Source organism: Diceros bicornis, chromosome 31 (genome assembly GCF_020826845.1).
Source record: "Diceros bicornis minor isolate mBicDic1 chromosome 31, mDicBic1.mat.cur, whole genome shotgun sequence".
NCBI lineage: Eukaryota > Metazoa > Chordata > Mammalia > Perissodactyla > Rhinocerotidae > Diceros > Diceros bicornis.
Window position 1 is genome coordinate 6,192,761 of NC_080770.1, and position 25,649 is coordinate 6,218,409.

The window sequence follows — 25,649 nt, forward strand, 5'->3', positions numbered from 1 at the left end:
TCTTACACATCTTTATACTCCTCAGAGTACCCATCACAGTACCATGTACATAATAGGTGCTCAAAGAATACTCATGGAATACAGCTCCCACATAAAGATGTCTGTTGGAGGAGTGAAGACGTGTTTGTGAAGCTACTGGGAGTTCCCAGACTTAAAAAAAAAAACATTTTTTATGACTAATTTAAAACTCCTTGGTAGGATTTTCCCAATTAACACAAAGCTTGAACTCAATGCAAGTAGCATAATATTCTTACGTATTTCTTATAACTGTGTATCCAGGCTTATGTAAATGTTATAATATTATATAAATATTATAATTCAATATTCATCTGTTCATGCATTGTAATACGTAAGTGCTCACAACCTCCGTGAACTTAACGAAGGGAAAGTATCTCGTACTACGTGGTGCTGGGCTTTGCACCCTCCCTAGATGCTGCGTGGTAATGATTAACCCAGACTACAGGTGAAGGGAGGAGATACACCAGCCGTGAGTGTTCAGCCTTGGGTAAGAAGACTCTGGCTTCCCCATCAGAATCCACCTACAAAACCGTGCTGCCTAGGAGAATGGATTTTTCCAGCACTAACAGAAGTGACTCCAAAAATTAGGAAAAGGTCTCACAGTGGCTAAGGAACATTTTTTAAAGTATCAGAAATGATGGCTGGGACTTGGGATAGCACTTACTATGTGCAGGCCCCCGGCAAAAATCTTACATGCATTGTCTCATTTAATCTTCAAAAACCTGAGATGGTACTGTCATTATCCTGTTTTGCAGATGAGGAAACTGAGGCTCAAGAGATGAAATAACGTCGCCCAAAGTCACATACCCAAGTTTCTCTGACTGAAGATCCTGAGCTCAAACCATCCAGTTCCCTTCTTTTTGCACTTGGTGTGCCATGAAGGACAATGATCCCATACCCGCTAAAGAAACCTTAGGGATCACCTGATTCAACCTCTCTACTTCACAGAGAAGGAAACTTGTCCCTCGGGTCACACAGAGCCAGGGACTGCTCTGCAACGGAGTCGCATGTGCACTAGAATTCCAGTCCAAGCCCCATTTGACAGAAGGGGAACTGAAGCCCAGTGGGGTTGAGCCCCGGGACCCGGCTCCATCAGAGGCAGAGCTGGATCCGACCCCAGGCGCGCCCGTTACCCTGCCCGGCGCTACCTGCACGGCCGCCTGCCGCGCGCGGCCCGCGCCCCGGGAGTACCTGCCTGGGCGCGCAGGCCCTCGGCCGGGGGTGACAGGCGCTGGCCCGGAGCAAAGAGGCCGCGCAGGCCAGAGCCCAACACGGCTTCGCCCACCCGGACCGCCCTGGGCGCCCTGGCCTCAGAACGCCGAGGCCCCGGGAGCGTGCGGACCCCCGGACGCCGCGGAAAATTTGGGGACGCTGGTCCGGGGAGGCAGGGCCGCCTGGCCTCCTCCCCTAAGCCCCCTACTCTGCCCCTCGACCGCCCGCAGACCCCGTCCTAGCGCCAGGGCACCTGAGGAGGAGCAGCAGCTTCACGCTGGGTAGAGCGAGCCGCCGGGACTCTGGCGGGCGAGGTTCCCATGGCAACGAGAGGAAGCTTTTCGCGCCTGCGCGGACGCGCTAGGCACGCTGGGAAATGTGGTTTCTGGACTGTCATCCGGCGGCCAGAGGAACGGACGGAAGATGGCGCTCGAGCGTCGCGGTGGGTTCGGAGTCGCCGGGTTCCCCAGCCCCGGGCGCTGCCGGAGTAGGAGAGGCCGCTGAGGCCTGAAAGGTAGTTTCTCTTGGCAGCCGCGGCTCGGAGGCGTCTGAGATGGGGGGTGAAGAGGCGAGGGCGCGGGCTCTCCAGCGCGTTCGATTTTCCTTTTGAGAACTTGTGCAGATGAGGGGCCGTGCCGGCTCGTGGGCCGTCCCAGCTGGGGCCGAGCCGGGCCCGGCGGAGGGAGGACATTCTGAAGGTGGGAGCTGGCCCAGGAGGGACCGGCTGCCCCAGGGACTCGAGCTCCCTGTCCCAGCAAGTGTTCAAGTCGGGGCCGGGCTCCTGTGAGAGGTGGGCGTTGAATCGGGACTCCGTGCGCAGGGGTAGAGCTGACCCTCCCTCCAGGGGCTTCCCGCGCTTCCCCACCCCGCCCGCCTTGGGCAGGACGGTGAACTCAGTGCGTTGACCGCCCCGCAGCCACCCTCTCCACCCCCGAGTTGGGCCTCTGGACTGAGATCTAGAAACTACTAAGACCGAATTCAGCCTCTATCACAGGGCCTCAGTTTCCTTATTTCTAAAACAGTGGTCATTATAACGCCTGCCTTTTCTCCTCTGGGAGTGTGACAAGGTTCATATGAGGTGACATTGATGTGGAGGCTGGACCGTCCTTTAAGGACAAACAGGCAGTCCCATTCGCTGTAAATTGGTGCAACTTCTTGGAAGGAAATTAGGCAATGCCTTTCAAAATTAAAAATGCACATAGACTTTGCCTCAGTAATTCTAGAAATATGTCCTACAGTTTTAGTGGCCATGTGTGCACAAGAAAGTATACACAAGGGTACTTAAGCATTACTTGAAATGGAAAAAAAAAAAAAACCGTAAACGACCTAAATGTTCATCAGTAGATGACCACTTAAATAAATGATAGATTCCATAAAATAGAATATGTGTGGTTATTTTAAAAATTAGGCAGAGCTTTCTGTACTGATGTGCAACTCTTCATGATACGAAAAAAATTTTCAAAGTGCAGAATAGTGTGTTAAGATGCTATAATTTATATTTTGAAAAGAATGCACATATATTTGATGACATAAGCGTGGAATGTCTTTGAAGGAACTCAGAAGAAACTGGTGACAGGGGCTGGCCCAGTGGCATAGCGGTTAAGTTTACACGATCCACTTGGGCGGCCCAGGGTTCACAGGCCCAGATCCCAGGGAATGGATCTACACACCATTCATCAAGCCATGCTGTGGCAGTGTCCCATATACAAAATAGAGGAAGATTGGCACAGATGTTAGCTCAGGGCCAATCTTCCTCACCAAAAAAAAAAGAAAGAAAGAAAGAAACTGGTGACAGTGGTTGCCAGTGAAGCATTAGAGGACAAGATGGGAGGGAGACATACTTTTCATTTTATATCTTTTTTTTAATTATTTTTTGTCCCTTTGAGCAATTTGTGTGAGCTTTATATGTACAGTTCTTAATCATTTGTGTGCATTTTTGATGCAGTTTCCCCTTTAGTTTTTGTAACCCCAAATGCTGAATTCTTACCTCTCCAGGTCCTCCATAGATTCTTGTTGGCCCCACAGCTCTGAGTTCATGATTGTACCCTGCCACCCCAGCTGCACAGGCTTGGCTTCCCTCCTGACACTGTCACCTCACCTGGCCCCAGCCCCAGCCTAGGACTACTGAGAGGGCGGTCTGAGTGGCACTCATGGTTGGCTGTAGGATTGCAGGCAGCCCCCAGTGTTTGGTCAGTGGGGTGGACCAACCAAGTGGATCCAGAATCAGAACACGCTTCTCTGTACCCCACCTTGTAACCCTAGGAATGCCACCCCCAGACAGGTACAAATGATGCCTCTTCTAGAGAGCATGTTGAGACTGAATTCTATCAATGTATAGATGACACGTATTGTTAAAATGTCAAAGTGGGAGGGGGGTGCTTAGGGACTGCCTGGTCTAATCCCTTTGTTTTACAGAAAGAAACAGAGATTTGTGGTGAAGTAACTTGTAAATGGTAAAGCCGGGGCTATAACCCAGGTCTCCTGCGCCTTGGTACTCTAGGGTTAGAGCAGTGCTGGGGGTCCCACTGGGGTCTGGGTGAGAGATTCATTCTTAAAACTGGGCACGAGTTCTCAATCAATGAGAACCTTTAGTGCCAGCTCCTACCTCTGAGGCCTGCTTTGAGGCAAGGAGTTACACACCCCGCCCCAACCAAAGTAGCGTGTTATAGGGCAGAGAATGTGATCTTGGGAAAGGGGGGTTAGAAGTGACAAAGATGGAACCCCTTACTCTTCTTGAACACTAAAACTGAGCAGAAGGAACACCTAGGCAGAAGGGGAGGGCCCGTTGAGGAGGCTCCTCCTTCCCTGGCAGTGATGGGCTGCCTTGGAAAATCAGGCTGTCTTGCATTCTAGCAAGAAGATTCTTGGGACCCAAAGTGTGCTTAAGAACTAGCATCAGATGTCCAAAAGGAGCCTTAGCTCTGGAACAGGCTTGGTCCTGCCCAGATGGGCGTTGGCAGCTTCCACTTCCTCATGGGTAATTCCCTTTAGCTGTCCCAACAGAGCCAAGCACCTGCTGCCCCAAATAGATTTGTTCCCCCGCCGACCTCCTAAGGGGGCATGGGCAGCTAACATTTACCCGGACCCTGCCCTACGAGGTGAGGGAGATAGCACTGGCCTCCCCTCTTCTCCTCCGCATTCTTCCCATCCCACCCAAACACACCACTCCCCCAAATGGGCCCGTCACGAGACACCTGGGAACTGAGGAGACTGGAAGGGGTAAGGAGAGGCCAAACTCATGTAACCAGAGAAGGAGCAGACTGATGGATAGATGGCTTTCTCATAAAATTGAAAATAATATGAAAATGTTTTTTATTTATAAGTACAAAGCCAGATACTATTAAGACTATGAAAAACTGGCCAGAGGCCGTGAGGACGAAAAGAACTCTCTTTGGTCTGGTGCTCTGTGACCCAGTGCAGTGCCGGGGATGGGGGGGTGGGGTTGGGAGCAGCAGCAAAAGACTCTGGCTGGTTGTAGGGTGTTTGAGGGAGGCCAACCTGCCAGCCCCATGAGGGGGGCCCAGCCCCTCAGAGCCTCCCAGGGCTGGGGACTGAGGACTGAGGTTACGCTCAGCCTTTGGGGGCCACTGGTTCTCTGGGCTAGTGGGCCCCAGGAATGAAGTGGGGGGGGGGAAGGGACGAGGCAGACAGGAGTGAGGGAGGGAGGGAGCATGAGCCTTTCAGCACTGTGAAACTCTGTTTTTTATTCCGTGGCTGCGAGCATTTCGGACAGCAGTTGAGAATGAAGCTAGGGTGCTGTTGCCCACAAAGGCACCTTTAGTCTCTCTGCCACATCCCCAGTTACAGAGAAAGTCTTGAGCCCTTGGACAGGTGAACATGGGTCTGAGACTTAAGGCTGTAGGAGCTGAGGCTGTAGTGACTGGGGTCTGGGGCCTCCTGGGGAGGAGCTAAGAGGAGTGCGGACAGGCTGACAGGAGTGGGGGGTGCTCGTCCCAGAAGCTGTGTTCAGGTGCCTCTATTTGTGTCTAGAGGGCATGGGCATGTGTGAGGGCTCAGGCCTCGCCCTCCTCCCCACTGCCATCCACGCTGGCCTGCCTCACTATCTTCCGGAGCCTGGGTGTGGAGGAACAGCCAGCCTCCCCCTGCCCCTGGAAGGCCCGGGTCCCGCTGGCCACCAGGGCGGCGCTGTTGAGGGCAACCACAGATTGGTGGGACTTCAGGGCAGGCCAAGACCCCTTGCGGACCCATCTGCCTCCCCTGGCCTTTGAGAGCTGAGGGAAGGGCTGTGGAGGGTCCTCATCTGAAGACTCATTTGAAGAGAAAACCTGGAAGGGTAAGAGTATAAGGAAGAAGAGTCATGGGGAAGTCTCCCAGGGCCGGGGCATGGAGCACAGGGCCTGGAAAAGGGTAGGTGCCAAAGGTTTGTTGAATGAATACAGAAAAACTGAGCTACTCATGGGTCACATTTCCCTAGGAGAGAAGACAGCGCTCCAGCCCTACTGCCCCTGCTCCTCAGCCCTCAGCTGTCTGCAGCTTCCTTCTGGCCCCCAGAAGCCCTCCTCAGCTCCCCTGCACCTGCCGTGTCCTTGAGGCCCTCTCCTCCTCCTCCGGCTCCCTCTGCCTCTGCACAGTCAGTCCAGTGAGCTACAAGTGAAACACTTCTGGGTGCCGGGCCCTGAGCTGGGTGCCAAGTGAGGACACCCTGCCTTTAGGAACACACACACTTATCTCTCAACCATCCGTTCCTCCCCATCCTTCCGCACCCAATGCCACTTCCTCCAGGAAGCCTCTCCCAAATGTTCCCGCCCTCCATGAGATGAGCACTCCTTCCTCCCAGTCAGCTATCTTGGCCTCCAGTCGCGCGGGGGCTCTGGCTTCCTAAGGCCAGGGCCAGCTCCTGGTCTTACACTTGTGCCTGTGCACTCAGCACAGAGGGGGTGCTCAGCTCCTCAGCCAGTACCTTGGTGGTATGAGTGATCCCTCTGCACCCCATCCTCTGATGGGCTGCCCCTCAGACTTGGGAGGGGCTGCAGAGACCGTCTTATCTACCCCATCTAGGTCCAGCTTCTGGCCTGGGTAGGATGCTCTCCGTGGCTGGGCAGCCCTCCCGTTAGGCAGCAAGTCCTCATCAGGTTGACCTCTGCCTGCAGCCTTCAGCCCGGGGCCGGCTCAGCAGAGGAGCCCACACGGATGCCCCATGACTGCTCTCCAGCTCCCATCCTCCTGCCATCTGTCCCCTCCTCCTTTTGGCCCCCACCCTGCCTCAGTCTGGGCTTCGTCCCTAGCCCCAGCCTCACCTCTGGCAGGTCACCGGCCCCTGAGGTGCTTTCCAGCTCCAAGGGAGGCTCCAGGAGGCTGATGGACCTCATGATGCCACGGAGGTTGATACGGGGCCGCGACCCAGGCTCTTCTTTTGGGGCTGCCTGGCTCTCCTCCAGCCCCAGAACCTTCACCTCCCCAGTGCCCCCCGGTTCTGGCGGAAGAGGTGGGAACGGTGGAGAGACCTCGGGGGCCAGGGGCTCCTCTGGGGAGGCCCCACCCACTTTCTGCTCCCAGACATGGCTCTGCCGGCTGTGAGGAGGTGGCCCTGAGTCAGCTTTGAGTGACCCAGCAGCCACCCCCAGCATCCACACACACGCACCCCTTTTCCTGGTCCCCCATCCATACCTGGCAGTCAGGATGCCCTGGTAGGTCTGCAGCTGGCGCAGGAAGCCGGGGTTGGGGCGGACAATGGGCCGGAGCTCCTGCACGTGGCGCAGGGCCTGCTCCAGGCTCCAGCCATACTGCTTCATGGCATAAGCGATCACTGTGGCAGCCGAGCGGCTGACACCCATCTTGCAGTGGACTAGCACCCGGGTGCCCTGCGCTCTGTGGAGGCAGAACATGGTCAGTGCCCGCCCTCCCCACCCCCTGGCTGTGAGGGGCCTGCAGTGTGGGAGAAGGGCAGGTAGTGGGCTCACTACCCAGAGCAGCGGGGGAAGGAAGCAAGGACCCTGAGGTCCCAGAGCTGAGGGCAGAGCGGGCGGGAGGAGGGCCCGGGGACCGCTGGAAGGCGGGGTGGGGTGTGCAGCGGGGGCGGGGAGAAGCCAACCTTGCAGTCTCCACGAAGCGGTGTGTCTCCTTCCAGTGGGGCAGCAGCTGGGCCGACTCCTCGTCCCAGAGGCGCACGTTGTGGTAGGTGAAGCGCTCAGGGTAGAAGTTGTCAATTTCCCGGGCCATGTTCAAGATGTGGCTGACCCTGGAGCAGGGAGATCGAGGCCAGGCTCATGGGCCAGTGGACCTGGCAGACCCTGGGGGTTTCTGTTTCGTTTTTGGTTCTGAGTCAGGCGGGGGTGGCACAGTTACGGTGCGGGGAGAAGAGGACTGTGACCCTGAGCAAATCGTTTCATCCCTCGAGACAGGTAGCTGCTGGGGTCGACTGCAACACGGACCCTTCTATTATTCCCAGAAGTCAGAGAACAACTTTTGAGGTCAGCTGAGATCAAGTGGATCTGCAGCAGCTGGGTGACAGGGGCCATAGCAGGTTACCTAGAAGGCAGTGGGGAACAAATGACAGGAATCTATGGGAGCAGGCAGCCAGGTCCCCCCTGGGAGAGGGGCGCTTCCTTCTCCCCTGAGACGGGGTCAGGCGGAGAGGAGTTTTCTGCTTTTCAGAGCGGGGAGGGAGCGGGGTGGGCCAGGGAGCACCAGCAGGGCGGCGAGGGTGTTCTCCTCTCCTGCCTGAGACAGTGCAAAGGGAGCAGCCCCAGGGGCTGAGTTGGAAGCAGAGCTAGCAGCTGCTGAGGGGGGTCTGGGGGTTTCTGGCCAGGCTGCCCCTTGCGGGAAGCCAAGCGCAAGGGGAGGACAGAGGGTGGGTGGTCCTGAGTGGGCCTGGAACCCTACCTGTTTCTCTGCAGCTCCTCCAGGTTGGCTGCATTCCACTCGGAGCCCTGTGGACAGGGAGAGAAGCATCATTCTCCCTCTCCCCCCCTGCACAGTCCTCATCTCCCACCCCTCCCCTGCAGCTCACCAGGTAGAGGTGAGGGAAGATGCGGGAGGCCCGGTCTTGCTGGGCCATGAGCAGCAGCATCTGGTTGTCAATGAAGTCACGGTACTGCTGGAGAGGGCATCCCAGGCGCTGCTCCAGGGCCTGGCGGATCTGCAGGCAGAGCCAAAGGGGAGGAGAGGCTTGGGGGGCGCCGTGCAGAGTTCCTGACACCCCAGCCTTCTCTCTAGGGTCTGTAAGGACGGTACCTGTCTCATCAGCTCTGGCCCCTGCTGAGGGCCCCTGCCCCGGGCCCACTCCCTGCCCGGCCCCTGGCACCCTGCCCACCTCTTTGGAAGTGATGCTCTCCAGGTCACTGGTGTCCAGCACCTCCCACAGCTCGGCCCGGATCGCCTGCTCCATCTGCTCCTGTTCCGAGGGCCTGGGACCCAAACCTGTCAGTCCAGGGCCCCCTTCCCCGCTCCGCCATGGCACCCGACCCCCCCCCCCCCCCTGCACTGACCGGCCAGGCTCTGCGCTAGGAGGCCGCAGAGACTCCAAGTCAGCCATGGCCGTCCACTCGTTGAGGCAGCTCTGGTCGGAGCTCAGTCTGTCCTGGTAGTGGCTGGCCCAGGTGAGGGCACTGCCCCCTGGCACAAGACCACTGCTGAGAGCCGCCTCGCAGGCTTCGTGCAATACCTGGAGTGTGGCCCTGGGACAGAGTGAAGGCTGGGTCACATGGTCTTCCCTGCTGCCCCTACCTAGCCCCTGCAGCCATCTCCGAGAAGAGGAGACTGGCCTGAGGCTGGGCCACCCTAGCCCTTACCACATGGTCTGGATGGAGATTGGCTTGAAGATTCGGCTCTGCCCACCAGACGTCACACTGAAGCCCCTGCAGGAGACCAGGTAGGGGTGGAACCCAACTCTCAGCTCTGGGACAGAGCCCCCAAGAGGCCCACCCACTAGGCACCCTGTGAGGCTGACCCTCAGAATATGTACACACCATTGAGTTTCAAAATAAGCCCCGTTTGCCAGATATGGGGCAGCTGAGGCCCAGAGAAGTTAGGTGACTTGCCCAGGATCTCACAGCAAATCTGAGGCAAAGCTGAGCAGGCCGGGGCCCCAGACGCCCGGCCTGGACTTCTTTACTGCTCCCCAGTGCCCAAATGCCCCATCATATACATCCCCTTGGTTATTCCACCCTCCAGGCCCCTCCTGTCCCCTCCTCCTCCAGTTGCCACCTCTTACCCATCTCCATCTAGGTACACCTGGGTGTCACTCCAGAGAGGCAAGACCAGGCCCAGGGTGCAGCTGGGGGAGCTGGCAGGGGACAGAGGGAAAGCCATTGACCCCCGGCACCTGACTTCCTTGCCCCACTCCTTTCCTCTCCCTGCTCCCACCTGCTATCCGGGAAGTCCACCCCCAGGAGGACTGTCTCATCCTGGCTCAGATGTTCTCTTGTGGAAACTACCAGCAGGTAGCGGAGCCGGGGGGGCCGTGCTGCCTCCAGCTGGGCTGCCTGAGGAAGATGGGGAGGGAGAAGCCCACGGTCACAGTGGCCCAGAGGACCCTGCTCCCCCATCCCCACCTGACACACACCCAGGCCCAGACCAGACCTGCCACCTGCTCCCTCCATGCCCATCCCCCTCTTCCCAGATACCAGATCAGTGGTTACAATCCAGTGGTTCCCAACGATTGGATTTCGTGATCCAACAAAATGTGTTTTTTGTGTGTGTGTGAGAAAGATTAGCCCTGAGTTAACATCTGTTGCCAATCCTCCTCTTTTTGCTGAGGAAGATTGGCCCTAGGCTAACATCTGTGCCCATCTTCCCCTACTTTATATGGGACGCTGCCACAGCATGGCTTGATTAGTGGTGCGTTGATCTGTGCCCGGGATCTGAACCTGTAAACCCCAGGCCGTCGAAGCTGAGCACGTGAACTGCTCAGCTACCGGGCCAGACCCCAACAAAATGTTTAAAAAGATCTTTCTTAAAGGAGGATGTGTATGGAAAAAAGGAGAGAATGGGCCTGACACAGACTGCCAATTTTTTATTTCTGCCTAGGAAGGAGGTTTAAAAAAAGCCTTTTCACTTGCCATTACCATCACTTGATTCAAGAATTGTTTCTCATCAAAGAAATATTAAGGACACAATCTCACAATAAAGGATGGTGCTTCCACGGAATAAATTCAGCTTTACAAAAGACTGCCTGCATCTTGTGTTTCCCATTTGCTGCAGACAGTGAGACGTCCCCCAGGCATCTGGAAACTGGTCCTCCCGTGCCCACCTGTGTCCCATCCCCCCTTGGGCCCCTCCAGCACACCAGTCCCTGGTGGGTGCTCAGCAGGCCCCCCCGAACGCCGGTCCATTTATGGACAACTCAGGAAGGTCTCGCGCTGGTTGCACAGAAGCCCGCCTCTGTAATTCCCAGCTCCGGGACCTAGACCTAATTTGGCCCTCCGGGCTCAAGCAGGACAAACCTCCCAGTCCTTCCCAGCCCTCCGGAGACCTGAAGACATGACCTCACCCTGCTCAAACAGCTCTGGCTGAAACAGCAGGGTTGTCGGGGTTTGGGTAACCCCTACACTCCCCAGGGTGCCCCTGCCCTCACACCGCTGCTCCCCAACAGACACAGGCCCTGGTCCACTGCGCCCTCCACTCCCTGACCTGGGTGGACAGCCCCTCACCAGGCGGATGTCGTCCTGCGGCCTCAGCAGCTCCACCATGAGGTGCAGGTGCTGGCTCTGCTCCTGCTTCCGGGGACCCTGGGGCCCATGCCCGTCGTCTGTCTGATCCGCGCAGGGCTGCCCTTCTCCCAGGGGTTCCTCCACCGGCTCAGGGCTGGCCTCAGCTGCATCTCCATTGTCCCCTCCGTCCTGCAGTCCCAGGACAGCCCCACGGAGCACTGCAAAGCTCTGCCTGGCAGGGTGGTGGGGAAATCATATGGCCCGTCGTGCCCCTTAGGACAGGGGTGTGTCAGAATCACCTGGTGGGCTTGTTAAAACAGGTGTTGGGCCCCATCCCCAGAGAGTCAGTCGGTCTGGAGTGGAGGCCTGAGAGTGTGCATTTCTAGCCAGTTCCCAGGAGATGCTGCCACCACACTTTGAGAACCACTGCCTCGGAGGCTCTCATTGAAGCCCCCGGCCCACCTATCCTTGTTTGAGGGGGCGGGAGGCTGTTCCCTTTCCCTTCCCACCTGCCTAACTCAGGAGATGCTGTAAACTTGGTGGGGACCCAGGAGTCCTCAGGCCCTGTCGTCCCATAGTGCCCTTTGGCTTGTGACCACTGGCCTGAGCCAGGGTCCAGGATAGTGGGTGAAGGAGCCCCAACTGACCAGGGGGAAGATGAAAGCCAAGGCAGCCAGGCCAGTGCTGCGAGCCGGCCATGCCCACCAGCTATGCCCACTGGCGACCCTGCACCACATATTCAGCAGTTGGCTTTGGCAAGTCCTCCAGGATGGCAGTGGCCAGGCCTGGCGGCTGGGTGGGGGTGTCTGTGTTGGGGGCGGGGTGCTCACCTTCGCTGGAGCTGGCTTCTCCGCTTGGATGCCTGGTCCTGCTGAGAAAGCAGCCCCCAGGGCAGAATGAGGGGTAAGGACTCTCCTCTCCCCTCTCAGGGCTGCTGGCGTCGGGGGGTGTGGGAATCGCCCCCCAGTGGGGAATAGAAGCAGAAAAGGTATCAATCTCCCTCCCACCCTAGTCCACTCCCCACCTGGAGTTATGCCCAGGCCCAGGTCCAGGTCGGGGTAAGGGTGGGTGGGGTGCTGGAGCTGTCTGAGGGGTAGGCCCAGATCCCGGCCGGGAAGGGGGTAGGGCTTCCTCAGGCTGGGCTGGCCCTCAGGGCTCCGGCTCTTGCCCTGGTCTGAGTTCCTGGGAGCCTCAAGACCTGCCCCCAATCCCCTCCAGCCTGAGACTTGGGGTCCCCCTCTGCACACCCCCAGGCTTGAAGGGAGGCTGCCCTTGGGCAGGACCCACTTCCCCAGGCCCAGTTGGCAGCCAACTGCGTGGGCAGGACCACAGCAAAGCCAGACTCACCGTGGGCCCCACAGGCGTGGAGTGGCCGCTGGCTGGTGGCGAGCGGCTCACTGTGACCAGGGCCATGGGGCCAGGCCGGGGGCACCTGGGCTGGCACCGAGCACAGCCTCCTCCCACAGCCCCACAGACAGTCCCTGCCCCGCAGGACCAGGAAGGAGAGAGCGAGCCACCAGGGCCTGGCACCTCCTCGGGGGTGGCCCTTAAAGGGCCAGACGCCCGTCCAGCCCGGCCGGCGGAGCCGGCACCGAGCGGCCGCCGCCCCTCCCCTCGCGTCTCCTCCGGTTCGGCCTGCCTCGCCTCCGCCCCGCAAACACGTTGGGGGCGGGACCCGGGCGGGGCGCAGGTGCGGAGTCCCGGGACCGGGAGGGAAGTGGCCAGAGGTCCAGCAGCTTGCTGCCTTCGTTCCGGGCTTCGGAGCCTCCTCCCGGGAAGCGCCCCTGCCCCTTTCCTCCCTGCTCCGCCCAGTTAGGTCACCTGAGCTCCGCTTTGGGCCCCAACTGTCGTTCCCCAGCAGAGTTGGGACCTAGGGAGGCAGGACTGGGAAGACAGGTCTTGGAGAGGGTCAGAGACATCAGACACGCGGGGCGGGGGGGCACCTCAAACTTATTTCTCCATGCCGGTTGGCCCTCTGGCTTCCAATGCTCTGCGTGGGTCACTGGGAGACCCACAAAGCTTCAGGAAAGTCAGGGGGAATTGAGAACCAACTCATGAGGCTCCCAGGGGATCCTAAGGGGCGCCTTGGAGTGAGCAGGGCAGGGCAGGGCTGAGCAGTTCAGAACCACGGCAGAGGAAAGAGACTGTCTTTGCCACGGCAGGCAAAGTCACTCTGATGCCAGAGAACATGCCAGAGTCAGGACAGGGACTATGCCTGGGGTGCAGGGGGCTCTTGCTGTGAGTAGTCTGGAGGCCCAGCCTTTCCCCCTCCCCCACAGGAGCATGGGTGGGTGCCAGGAAAGCCAGACTGAGGGGCAGGAGGAACCTGGGTCTCCAGTAGGTGGGACAGGGCTGAGGAGAATTGACATGTACGGAGCACCTGCTCTGTGAGGTCCCTTGACACATGTTGGCTCATTTGACTCTCCCAACAACCCCATCTGGGGGGGGGGGGTCTCATTTTACAGCTGAGGAAACTGAGGCTCAGAGAGGCTAAGGGGTCCACAGCCAGGATTTGAACCCAGGTCTGAGGCCATCGCCCACGGTGTCTCTCCTCAGTGCCCCCCATTGAGCAGAGCAAGCCTGCTGCTGAAGGTCTTTATTTCCATCTTGGTCTCCAACGCAAGCCCACCCCCAGGGCTCCAGGCCCCAAGCTCAGCAGCAGACAGTTTATAAATAAAGAAGTTACAAAAGCGGGAGGGGCGCGGCCAGACAGCCCTGCTGGGGGCCGGGGCTCAGTGCTCAGTGCTCCGTGAGTGACAGCTGCAGAATCCGCTGTAAGTCCTCCTCCTCCTGCTGCCCCCGCCGCTCCCGCTCCTCCTGCTCCCGCGAGGACAACTCCAGGGCCAGGCGAAGCTGCTCCTCAAAACTTGGGGGGGCCAGGGCCGGGGACGTCCTATGAGGGGATCCTGGGCCCCGGGGCTCTGTGGACATCCGCAGGCTTTCCTGGAGGGCCCTTCCAGGCAGGTGTGAGAGGGGAGAGCAGACCGGTGAGCCCTAAGGCTGGGGGAGGAGGCCAAGGGCTGAGACATGACTTGGAGGACAAGGGTGGCTGGGACCTGGGGCACCAGAGAGAAGAGACAAGGCCCTCGCCCCATCCCTCATGTCACCTTCGGTGATGGGCAGTGCTGCTGATGGGTGGCCTTGGAGAGGGCATGGGGTCCTGGGACCAGCACCACCCTGCTCCCCACCCCCACCAGCCAAGGACCCCCTGGCTGGCAGGGTCGCTGAGGCAGGTGGGCCCGAGACCTGGACCTCTAGGTCCTAGAGGGCCTCACCGCTCCAGCTGCAGCTGCTCCTCATAAGCCGTGACTTGGGGAAGAGGGTGGGCACCGGGCCGGGTGTTGGTCAGGGCTTCCCAGACGGTCACCTGCAGCAGCCAGAGCCCAGAGCTGTCACTTCTGCCACCCATGGCTGCAGAGGCCCGAGCCCGCCATGCCCGCGCCCCACCTGCTCTGCCTCCGTGCCCGCCTCGAGCAGGCTCTGCTGGATGGCGAACTGCAGCAGGTCATCGTCCTCGTCACGAAGGGGCTCGCTGCGCTCCGTGCCCAGCACGCTGTACCCCTCGGGCACCTCGAACACGGCAGGGTCCACCTCGCACGGGAACGGGCTCCCTGGGCGCGGCAGAGGGGCCGCGCTCAGCCCCCAGCACTCAGAGACCAGTGAGCCACATAGCCCCCTCCTGCCCGCAGTGGTACCTGAAGCTGTGACAGCAGAGTTGGGGGCCGGCACCCACACCGAGCTCAGGGGCTCGTCACACCCACACAGGTTGCCGAAGGTGATGCGGGCATTGAGCACGTGGAAAAGGGGGATCTCTGGAGGAGACAGCCAAGCGTGAGCTGCACCGGCATCTATCTCACTCCCCAGGAACTGCCTGAGGCCCTCCTGCTGCCCCGGCCCACGCTCTCACCAATCTTGACAGGGAAGCCGGGTGGGAGGCGCAGGGTGATGAAGTCTCGCAGCTTGGCAAAGTGAGCATTGCTGATGGCCATCAGGTCAATGATGGGCGTCACCTGGTCACCCAGGGAGAGCGGGTGCTCCTCGCTCAACCACAGTGTTGCCTTGAACCTGCTCAGTCGACCGCATGACGTGGGTCAAGGAACCCCTGGTGGCCCTTATGCCAAGGCCCACCCACTCTGACACCTGCCTTCATTCATGCCCCCACCTGGCCTGGGGTACCCTCCTCTCTGCTCAGCTGCCCCTGCCTGCCTCCTCCAGCAGCTGGTGTCCTTCTGGCCCTACGGCCCAAGCTGCCCCCAGACCCAGGGCCCAGGCTGGGGCCTGTGGTGGTTTGTGCCAGCTCAACTCGTCTGGATGAGGAGGGCAAGAGGGCTTCAATCTGGGCCTCGTCCACAGCCCTGTCCTCCTCCTCAGCCACAGCCAGCCAGAGCCTCACACTCTACTATCCTTTTGTGCTCTGCACAGCGCAGGGGGCAGGACTGCCAGGGTTCGAATCCCAGCTCCACCACCAGGTGGCTGAGAGTCCACATGAGGTCCCGAGGCAGTGCTGGGCTCATCGCATGCTGTCGCAGCTCATCAGATCCTCATGGTGCCCTTGGGAGCAGGTGGCCAAGTGTGACTGTTCTCATTTTACTGAGGAGAAGACTAGACTCTTGGAGGGGAAGGCATTTCCTTGGGTCACAAAGCCAGGAGATGGGAGAGCTGTGGGCCCTTCCCACTCTGCCATGAGCTGGCCCCAGCAGGTGCTTATTAAATTGAATAGAAAACCATACATGGGGGGTGCTGCCCATTCATTCATTCATTCATTCACCCATTCATTCACCAAGTGAGAGGACCAGTCCTCTGGGCCAAGCCCAAGCTGGGAGCCGAAGACCATGGATAAGACAGACCTGGCTCCTGTCCCCAAGGAGTGGAGTCTAGGAGGAAGCCGGCTGCATGAGCGGGGCCCCCACTCCAGTGGGCCCCATGTGACAGGAATCTGCAAGGGCTCAGGACCCTGAGGGAAGTACCCAGCCAGCCCCCAGACTTCACCTCTGTACTTTGCTGGACATCTCAATGGGGCGGCCGATGTTCCTCGACTCCAGGCTGAAGTTGGGGTCGAAGTACTCTTCCGGGGAAATGGCTGTGGGGTTGGTGGGGCTGGCCGCCTGCTGCACGGGAGCCTGGGTGGGTCCCAGGACTGGGCTTAGCACTCAGGACAGTGCCCGCCTGGCCCGGCCCGGCCCCCAGCGCACCCCCAGCCCTGGCTCACCCCGTTGTGGGAGGAATGCTGCTGGGCCATCCCGAGGAAGGACTGGAATGGAGTCTTCCCCCCTAAGGAGGAGTGGGAGCCCATGAGGGGACTTGGGCCACTTCCCCCAGACTGTCCCCACTCACCCTCCATCGTGGGAGCCTCATGTCGGGTGGGAGATGAAGAAAGAGCATACGGGAATGGAGAGGCCTCCCAGCTTGTCCCGGCTACTGTGGTCCCCCCAGGCCAGGGTGACCCCACCACACGGTGTGACTGGGCAGCTGGCAGGCGCACCTGGGTTTACCTTTGCTCCTCGACTTGTCCTGATCAGAGAGGTGCTCCGTGCGTGTGCGTGTCACCAGCTCCACATTGGTGGCACTGTACACCTGGGGAGCAGGGGGGACACGGGAAGCTGGGGGCTCAGAGCCTGTTCACCACACTCAACCTCACCAGCACAGGACCCAAGTCCTCCTGTGCCCAGGGACAGACAAGATCTCGCTCCCCACAGTGGAGGAGGGGGCAGGGTCTGAACCCCAGGGAGTCACTACTGGGGGGAAAATGCTCCTCCTTTCATCTCGGAACCCTGGGTGGGGGCCCATGCCGTGGGTGATCCCCATGTGCTCGCCCAGGGCCCCACTGGGTTCCCACGGCTGCACAGGGCTTCTGGAGCCCATGGGCCACTGTCGCTCCCTCCACAGGGGTGGATGTGGAGAAGGCACGGAGCTCCTGGGCCTTGTCTCCTACCCCAGCCCCCACCACTAGCCTCTCCTGCCTTGGCCTCGTAGCCGCTAACGGTTTCCATCTTCTCAGACCGCCAGCCCCAGATACCACATTTGTTCCTGAAACAGACCAAACAGGAGCTCATGAGGACCCACACCCCCAACCCTGGCCAAAGCCTCCCCTTCCAAAGAACCCCTCCAGTTAGCCTTCCCACTGTGAATCACACAGGGCCTTGAAGAGGATGCCTGGACAGCTGGGGACAACTGAACAAGGACTGCAGGCAAGAAGGGACTGAGGAATTATTATTAATTGTGTTAGATGTGATAATGGTGTTGGGGCTGGCTGTTTTTAAACATCCTTCTCTGTTAGAGTCACATGCAGAAGCATTTACTGCTGAAATGATATGACATCTGGGATGTGCTTTAAGACAGTCCAGGGTAAAAGGAAAAAAAAAACGTGAGGAAAGATAGATTCAAGAAGATTGGTACAATGTTGATAAATGTTGAAGCTGGGTGACGAGCACATTATACTATTCTCTCTTCTTTCATATATGTTTGAAATTTTCCATAATAAAAAGTTAAAAGTATGTCTGACTCAATGATAATAGTTGGAGACTTCAATAACCCACTTTCAATAATGGATAGAACAAGTCTTCTGACAGAAGATCAACAAGGAAACAGAAGACTTGAACACACTATAAACTAGACTTAACAGACATCTTTAAAACACTCTACCCAACAATAACAGAGTACACATTCTTTTCAAGTGCACACAGAACATTCTTTAGGACAGACCATATGCTAGGCCATAAAAGAAACCTCAATAAAATTGAAAGGATAGAAATTATACGAAGGATGTTCGCCAATCACAGTGGAATGAAATTAGAAATCAATAAGAGAAAAAAGATTTGGGAAACTCACAAATATGTGGAAAGTAAACAACACACTCCTAAATAACCAATGGATCAAATAATAAATCAAAAGGGAAATCAGAAAATACTGTGAGATGAATGGAAATGAAGACACAGCATATCAAAACTATGGGACACAGCTAAAGCAGTGCTTAGAGGGAAATTTATAGCTGTCAATAACTATATATTAAGAAAGAAGAAAGATCTCAAATCAAGAACCTAACCTTCCACATTAAGACACTGGGAAAAGAGCAAGCTAAACTCACAGCAAGCAGAAGCAAGGAAATAATAAATATCAGAGTGAAAATTAAGGAAGTAGCAAAGAAAAAAACAATAGAGAAAATCAATGAAACCAAAGCTGGTTCTTTGAAAAGATCAGCAAAACTGACAAACCTTTAGCTAGACTGATCAAGAAAAGAGAGAAGACTCAAATTACTAGAATCAGAAATGACAGAGGGGCATTACTACTGACATTACAGAAATAAAAAGGATTATACAGGAATATGATGAACAATTGTACCCCAACAAATTAGATAATTTAGATGAAATGGACAAATCCTAGAGACACATAACCCACCGAAACTAACTCAAGAAGAAATAAACAATCTGAATAGACCTGTAACAAGTGAAGAGACTGAATTAGTAATCAAAAAAATACCCACAACAAAAAGCCCAGGCCCAGGTGGCTTCACCAATGAATCCCACCAACGTTTAAAGAAGAATTAATACCAATTATTCACAAACTCTTGGGAAAATTGACAAGGAGGTAACACTGCCTAACTTATTCTATGAGGTATTGCCCAGATTTTAAAACCAGACAAAGACATCACAAGAAAACTACAGACCAATATCTTATGAACAGGGACACAAAATAATAGCCAACTGAATCTAGCAACACATGAAAAGAATTACACACCATGACCAAGTGGAATTTATCTCAGGAGTACAAGGTTGGTTCAACATCTGAAAGTCAATTGATGTCACACATATCAATAGAACAAAAATAAAAGTCACATGATCATATCACTAGATACAGAAAAATTTGACAAAATCCAAACCCTTTCATGATAACAACACTCAAGCTAGGAATAGAAGGGAACTTCCTCAATGTGATAAAAGGCACCCACAACTAACATCATACTTAAAGGTGAAAGACTTAGTGCTTTTCCCTTAAGGTCAGACACAAGACAAAGATGTCTGCTCTTGCCACTTCTATTCAACATTCTACTGGAGTTCTAGCCAGAGCAATTAGATAAGAAAAATAAATAAAAGGCATCCAGATTGGAAAGGAAGAAGTAAAACTACCTCTACTAACAGATGACATGATCTCACATATAAAAAATCATAAGGAATCCATTAAAAATCCATCAGAACTAAAAAATGAGTTTAGCAAGGTTGCAGGATATAATATTAATATACAAAAATCAATTGTATTTTTATAGATTTGCAATGAACAATTAAAAAATGTAATTAAGAAAACAATTCCATTCATAATAGCATCAAAAAGAATAAAATACTTAGAATAAATTCAACAAGAGAAATGTAAAACTTATACTCCAAAAACTATAAAACATCATTAAAAGAAATTAAAGATCTAAATAAATGGAAAAATATCCCATGTTCATGGATCAAAAGACTTAACATTGTTTAGATGGCAATACTCCTCAAACTGATTTACAGATTTAATGCAAACTCTATCAGAATCCCACCTGACTATCTTTATGGAAACTGACAAGCTGAATCTAGAATTGATATGAAATTGCAAGGGAACCAGATACTCAAAATAATCCTGAGAAAGAACAAAGTAGGAAGACTCACACTTACCGATTTCAAAACTTACTGCAAAGCAACGGTGATTAAGACAGTATGGTACTGGCACAAAGAGAGCCATATAGATCAACAGAACAGAACTGATAGTCCAAAAATAAACCCATATATCTTTGGTCAACTGACTTTTCACAAGAGTGCCCAAACCATTCAATGGGAAAAGAATAGTCTTTTCAACAAACGGTGCTGAGACAACTGGATAGTCACGTGCAAAAGAATGAAGTTGGACCCTTACCTCCCACCATATACAAATATTAACTCAAAATGGATCAAAGACCTAAATGTAAGAGCTAAAACTATAAAACTTTCAGAAGAAAACATAAGGGAAAATCTTCATGACTTTGGATTTGGCAAAGTATTGTCAGATATGACACTTAAAGCATAAGCAACAACAGAAAAAATAGATAAAATGGACTTCATCAAAATTAAAAACTTTTGTGCTTCAAAGGACAACTTCAAGAAAGTGGTAAGACAGCCCACAGAATGGGAGAAAATATTTGCAAATCATATATCTGCTAAGGGACTTATATCTAGAATATATAAAGAACTCTTACAACTCAATAATAAAAAGATAACCCAGTTTTTTAAATGGGCAAAGGATCTGAATAGACATTTCTCCAAAAAAGACATACAAATGGACAATAAACACGTGAAAAAATGCTCAACATCATTAGACATTACAAAAATGAGTATCAAAACCACAATGAGATACCACTTCACAGTGCTAGGATGGTTAGAATCCAAAAATAAACGAATAAATGAACAATAAGTATTGGTGAGGATGTGGGGAAACAGGAACCCTCATACACTGCAGATAGGAATGTAAAATGTGGCAGCCCCTTTGGTGAACAGTTTGGCAGTTCTTCAAACAACTAAATATCCAGTTACCACACGACCCAGCAATTCCACTCCTAGGTGTATACCCAAGAGAGATGAAAACACATGTCCACACAAAACTTGTACACTCATGTTTACAGCAGCATTATTCTAATAGTCCAAAGGTGGAAACGACCCAAGTGTCCATCAGTGGACGAATAAGTAAACAAAATGTCTGTATGTTCATACAATGGATTTGGCCATAAAAATGAATAAAGTCGTTGCATGCTACAACTTGGATGAACCTTAAAAACAGTATGCTAAGTGAAAGAAGCCAGTCACAAAAGACCACATATTGTATGATTCCGTTCATATGAAAATCCAGAATAGGAAAATCTATAGAGACAGAAAGTAGATTAGTAGTTGCTTAGGGCTGGGGGAGGAGATGAGGGGACAAGGGATGGGGGGCCATCAGCTAAAGTGGATGGGGTTTCTTTTTGAGGTGATGAAATGTTCTAGAATTGACTGTGGTGATGGTTGCGTATCTGTGAATATACTACAGACCACTGAATTGTATAAATAGGTGAACTGTATGGTAACGTAAAATTCTATCACAATAAATCTGTTTTTTTTTTAAAGTGTTCCAGAAGTCTGTTATTGGAACTGGGGCATATGTTGTCAGAGAAATAACACTCTGCCTGCAAGAGTCGGGTTCCTAGGCTCCCCACAAAGGACTCTTTGGCCCAGACCCAGCCATACTATGGAGAAGCCAACATTGGTGCAAACAGCTGCCCTGATCCACAGCCTAAATCCTTGTTTTTATGGGAAAATGTGTGAGGTGAGAAGTCAAGAAACTGGAGACACTCTGACCTAGCTAGCCTCCTTCCCAGGAAGACAGACAGCTGCCAGTATAGACAGGCATGCAGGGGCTTGAAGGCTGCACCAGAGCCTGCCACCCGCAGGCGGTCTGGGTGAGACACTGGGCCTACACTGACTCCCTCCCCGATCTGAGCAGCCTCTTCGACTGACTCAGCCTCTCACTAGCCTGAACCAGGAGCCTCAAGGGCACCACCCACCGTGTGGCCAGGCCCCAACTGACCTCTCGAAGGCCACATTGCGAGTGTCCAGGTGGGTAGAGACGATAGGAGAGGTGAGGCGACTGGCCACATGCTCCTCGCTGGGCCGCATGGCGGCCAGCAGCGCTTCTGGCTCATGCAGGGCGAGCCCCAGTGTTTCCGTGTGTACCACCTGCCGGTCATGGTCCACTTCCATCACCAAGGCTCCTGCCTCTGCCAGGCGGTAGGGGTGTATTGGGGGCACAAATCAGTGCTGGGCCCCAGGCAGCAGGGAGAGGGCCATCATGGTCCCCTTAGCCATCTGCTGCTTAGTGGGTGCGGCCTCAGCCCCTGGGTTCCCCTCCACCCCCAACCTCTGTTTCCACATCTGGAGGGTACAGAGGAAGGACAGCATTGCCCTTACGAGCCGTGGGAAAATCCATGGGCTCTGGCCTGCAGCATGCCTGCCTGAGTCCCCCAGAGCTCACCCTGGCCCTTGAAGATGAAGCTCCTCCGGCCACGCTGCCAGGTCATGTGCTCAAAGCCCAGGAGACTGGTGTCCACCCGCAGGCTCTCACCCCGCTTCCACACGCGGTACACATCGCTGGGGCACATCTTGGACACAAGGGGCACTGCGGGGGGTGCACAGGTCACCGGGGTTCTTTCCCAAAGGCCCCACCCCACGCCTGAGGATGCTGAGTGGTCCCACTCACCCCAGCTGGTGAACTCCCACTTCATCTCCACGTAGAAGTCGGGGGCCTGCGATAGACCAGAGCGTCTGTCAGGGCCCTGCCTGGCGCTGGGGGCCAGAGGGCCTGGGGAGTTCCGCAGCCCCCCTTCTAGGAGCCCAACCCTTCAGGAAGTCTTCCACGGCCCAGCTACGCCCCCACCCCAACCAAACCCCACCCAGAAAAGGGTGGGCCAAGTGGGGCCCTAAAAAAACGTCTGCGAGTAATCAGGCTATAAGCATCTGGAGGCCTGGGGGCCAGTCTCAACCTAGCCACTAGCCCACTGGAGGGCCCTGGGGGAGCTTATGCCCCTCTCGGTCCCAGAGTCCTCATCTGTAAAGAGGACACAATGAGCCCCTCTGGGCCTGCCCCTGGGGTGGGGGGCATGAGGTAGGTAGTGTGCTCTCCCAGCCGGGCCCCCCTGCATGCTCTGAGAAGGGTGGATGGGTATTCCAGAGGCCCAGGCCACATACGCTGAGTGGAGTGAAATTCTCCCTCCAGCACGCCCCTGATCTAACCTCTGTTTAGATGTCTGGCATCAGGGGACCCTCAGTGCTGGCAAAGGATTTCCTCCCACAGGGCCCACTTTCCCCCATGTGGGCCTGGACCCTCTCCTTCCTACATGACCCTTCGTTGGGGTCAACAGAGAGGGACCTCGCTGACAGTGTCAGGAAAGCATGCTGCACAGGCTGGGTGCCCTTCCCAGGCCAGGCCTGGCATCGGTGGCCAGGGTGATCCCCATGCAGACTGTTAAAGACCTCAGCCATGGCACCCACCCCCTCTTACTGGCCACACCTCTGTGCCCTGCTGTACCTGGCGGAGTTTGTTGAGCAATTCTGGAATGCCTGCCAGTCTCTGTGTGGCCCTCTGGTAATCCCGATACTGGAGAACCAGCTGCACCATCTCGGGGTCCCCAGTGCTGACTGCCTCCTGCAGAACTGGGGGTGCCAGGCTGCTGAGGGGAGCTCTCTTGATGGCCCCAGGCCTGGCCATCACTCCCACCCACCAACCCTGCTGTCAGCATCAAGGGAGCCCCTCTGCCCTCTGTGGTACCTGCCCAGCCCTGGCAGCTCTCTTTGCCCACGTTGGCATTGTGTCGAAGGAGGACTCTCACAGACTCCAGGTTCCCCAGGGACACCGCCAGCTCCAGAGGGGTACGCCCCCGGGGGTCCTCCTGTTCAATGTCGTGCTGGTGGAGAGGGGACACTTAGCACAAGGCAAGTAAGGAGATGCCAGGGCGAGAATGCCACTGGACTGAACAAGGTTGGGAATCACTGCAGGAAATAAGGATGGCAGACAGGCGGTGGAATGGCAGAGGATGGCCTGTGTGTCCTGGCAGCGGAGGGGAGGGAGCAGGTGGGAAGGGCCTGCCCACCTCTCCTGCCCTCTGTCAGGGGCAGAGCTGGGGGGTCCGGTGGTAGGGCCTGGTCAGGCAGAGGTGTAGTCGCGGATGTCAAGACTTTGGACCGGCGTGGGGACCAGGACCGGGCTGCTTGTTCTCAGCCTGGCCCAGGAGTGGTGCGGCGCGAGTTCGGGGGCTGAATGCAGAGTGAAGTGGGGAGACGGGCAGGGCAAGGCTCAGCCCTGGGAGCCGAGACCAGAGGCTCAAACGCGAGGTGCAGGTGCCCTGGGCTTCGGATCGGGCCGGGGAGGGGGCGCGGGGAAGCGGCTACGGAGCCGAGCAGGGGCGGGCGGCCTCCAGGATGGAGATCACAGCTTTGGGTGGGGGGCCCGGAGGAAGGCCCGGGTGCCCGGCGGGCCTCACCTGGCGGCTGTGGAGCGCGGCCTCCAGTTCGCGGTGCCGGTTCGCCCAGACGAGCCGGTGCAGCGGGAAGGTGGGGCCAGGGCCGGCCATACTGGGCCTCAGCGCCGCATCCCTGCCTGGCAGGCGGGCGGGCGCGGCGGGGGCGGCCCCGCCCCGCCTCGGCTTCGGGCCTGGCGCGGCCCCCTAGCCTCGCGTCCACGCCGCGCGCGAGCTGCGCCCACCGCAGCCCCCGCGCCCCCGCGGCAGTGGCGGCGGCGGCGGCGCAGGCGGCGAGGAGGGCGGGCCGGGCGGGGAGGCGCCGGGGCGGGGCGGGGCGTCCGGCCGCGCGCCCCCTCGCCTCCCGCAGCCATGGCAACCGCAGCCGGGCCCGCGCGCGCCGGGGGCGGGCGGGGGGCGCTGCCCAGCCGCCATGGCAACCACGCGCGCCAGGAGAGAAGCCGGGACCCGGGTCTCGGCCGGGACCTCGGCAGGGCAAGGGTCTGCGGTGGGCGGTCCGGAGGGCGGGGCCTGGCCAACCTCCGCCCGCGGCCTGCAGGGGGCGCCCAGGCCCAGCGCAGACCCCTCCTGGCGGGTCCGGAAAGGGGAGGAGGCGGTCCGGGGGCGGGGCGGCTGGGCGAGGGGTGGGGCCTGGGCCCTCGGGTTGTGCGCGCGCGTGTGCGCAGCGAGCTGCCGGTCCTGCTCCTCTGGATTAGTTGCGTCCCCCCAGCAGCCACCCGCCCATGTCCCGCTCTTCCTACCCCAGGCCTCGCAAGTACTATGCCTGTGAGTGCGGGGGAGGCGGGAGGTCCTGGCTCCCGTTTCCATCACGTCACAGATGCCCCTAAATGCTGGCCAGCTTGGCATGACGCGCCTTCCCCAGGGACCTGGGCCGGTGTCCGGTGGCGCCACACCACGGGCTGGGCCCAGCCATGCGGGGAGGCGGCCCCTCAGGGCTCTGGAGTCAGGGAGGGGAGTATTGGCGAGTGGGGGGCCCAGGCCTTGCTAGTTCTGACCCCTCCTGGTGAAGGACTGTCCACCACGAACGGCTGCTTTCACCCACTGCATGGAGCCCTTTTGCAGAGGCTGCACTTTGCTGCCAGTGTCAGGAGAGGAAGGGGAGTTTCGAAATCAGGGCCGGCCCCTCCACCCACACCGGAACCAGTGTGCAGGCCTCAGTCGGCCGAGCCATGGCGTCCTTACCCTAGCCTTAGCCTGCGGTCTGGTCCTGGTCTTGTTGGATGGTGAGGCAGTGGCCAGGCTTGGCCAAGACTGATCCTCTGGTCTCAGTCTTCTTATCTGTAAAATGACTAGATAGTTTGATCTAGAAGTTTGAGCTGAGTCTGGGCTGGGAGGCCCTGGTTGCCATTTTCACCCTGCCCTCTCCTTGTGGCCGGGTGGCTCCTGGGCTATCTGGGATAACTTCGCTGCCCGGCCTTGTGGTGTCACCAGGTCGTTGTAATGTCCTCGGTCTACAGTAGCTCAAAGGCCTCTGAATGTCCAGAACTCTAAAATCAGGCCCTGCTGGCCGCCACTGCTGCCGCCCCCTCTAGCTCCTCCACCTTTCTTAAACGGGGCTACCCCTCCCCCAAGCCATCTTCCACCCAAATCTAGCAGGACTTTCTCAGGCCCAGCCTCTCTTGATTTGCGGTCTTGAACACAACTTCCCACTGGCCCTTGATTCCTAATCCGGTTGTCTTCTCAACCCTTTCCAGCGGCTCTTTCTCCCTTCCTGACCCCCAAGTCGGGCTTCTCCCTGGCTGAAAGCCTGTCTGTTCCCACTGTCACTCTGATGCCACCTCCAGGACTGCATTTCAGCTCCT

The 25,649-nt window shown here is 56.5% G+C and overlaps 2 protein-coding genes across 4 annotated transcripts; both read right to left on the bottom strand.

Annotated features, from left to right (window-relative positions):
* Window positions 1–4,500: 4,500 nt before the first annotated feature.
* SSH3 (slingshot protein phosphatase 3) lies at window positions 4,501–12,421 on the bottom strand. 3 transcript variants are annotated; one of them, XM_058526276.1, is made up of 14 exons: window positions 12,189–12,420; window positions 11,672–11,709; window positions 10,842–11,073; window positions 9,556–9,674; window positions 9,404–9,475; window positions 8,982–9,047; window positions 8,679–8,867; window positions 8,504–8,597; window positions 8,201–8,329; window positions 8,074–8,120; window positions 7,283–7,429; window positions 6,859–7,059; window positions 6,489–6,762; window positions 4,501–5,516 (listed from the first exon to the last, which is right to left on the bottom strand). In XM_058526276.1, the coding sequence occupies exons 1-14, from the start codon at window positions 12,252–12,254 to the stop codon at window positions 5,244–5,246; spliced, it is 1,947 nt and encodes a 648-aa protein (XP_058382259.1). In that variant the 5' UTR covers window positions 12,255–12,420; the 3' UTR covers window positions 4,501–5,243. The 3 variants fall into 3 exon arrangements, with proteins under 3 accessions (XP_058382259.1, XP_058382257.1, XP_058382260.1); XM_058526274.1 differs by having other exon boundaries at window positions 11,672–11,712; XM_058526277.1 differs by having other exon boundaries at window positions 5,429–5,516; window positions 6,489–6,664; window positions 11,672–11,712; window positions 12,189–12,421.
* A 1,001-nt stretch (window positions 12,422–13,422) lies between these two features.
* Window positions 13,423–24,076, bottom strand: ANKRD13D (ankyrin repeat domain 13D). Its single transcript, XM_058526278.1, has 15 exons — window positions 23,851–24,076; window positions 23,139–23,274; window positions 22,899–23,023; window positions 22,071–22,116; window positions 21,846–21,989; window positions 21,402–21,591; window positions 16,802–16,868; window positions 16,334–16,415; window positions 16,051–16,112; window positions 15,831–15,961; window positions 14,749–14,906; window positions 14,537–14,653; window positions 14,289–14,452; window positions 14,117–14,208; window positions 13,423–13,794 (listed from the first exon to the last, which is right to left on the bottom strand). The coding sequence occupies exons 1-15, from the start codon at window positions 23,938–23,940 to the stop codon at window positions 13,581–13,583; spliced, it is 1,818 nt and encodes a 605-aa protein (XP_058382261.1). The 5' UTR covers window positions 23,941–24,076; the 3' UTR covers window positions 13,423–13,580.
* Between the last annotated feature and the right edge of the window lie 1,573 nt (window positions 24,077–25,649).

Coding starts and splice junctions, on each gene's coding strand:
- SSH3 (XM_058526274.1), bottom strand. CDS start 12,254: ATGGCCCTGGTCACAGTGAGCCGCTCGCCACCAGCCAGCGGCCACTCC. Junction 8,868..8,981: donor ATCTCCATCCAGACCATGTG/GTAAGGGCTAGG, acceptor ACTCTGTCCCAG/GGCCACACTCCAGGTATTGC. Junction 7,060..7,282: donor CGCTTCGTGGAGACTGCAAG/GTTGGCTTCTCC, acceptor CTGCCTCCACAG/AGCGCAGGGCACCCGGGTGC.
- ANKRD13D (XM_058526278.1), bottom strand. CDS start 23,940: ATGGCCGGCCCTGGCCCCACCTTCCCGCTGCACCGGCTCGTCTGGGCG. Junction 22,117..22,898: donor TGCTCAACAAACTCCGCCAG/GTACAGCAGGGC, acceptor GGTCTATCGCAG/GCCCCCGACTTCTACGTGGA. Junction 14,209..14,288: donor CGGGCACGGAGGCAGAGCAG/GTGGGGCGCGGG, acceptor TGGCTGCTGCAG/GTGACCGTCTGGGAAGCCCT.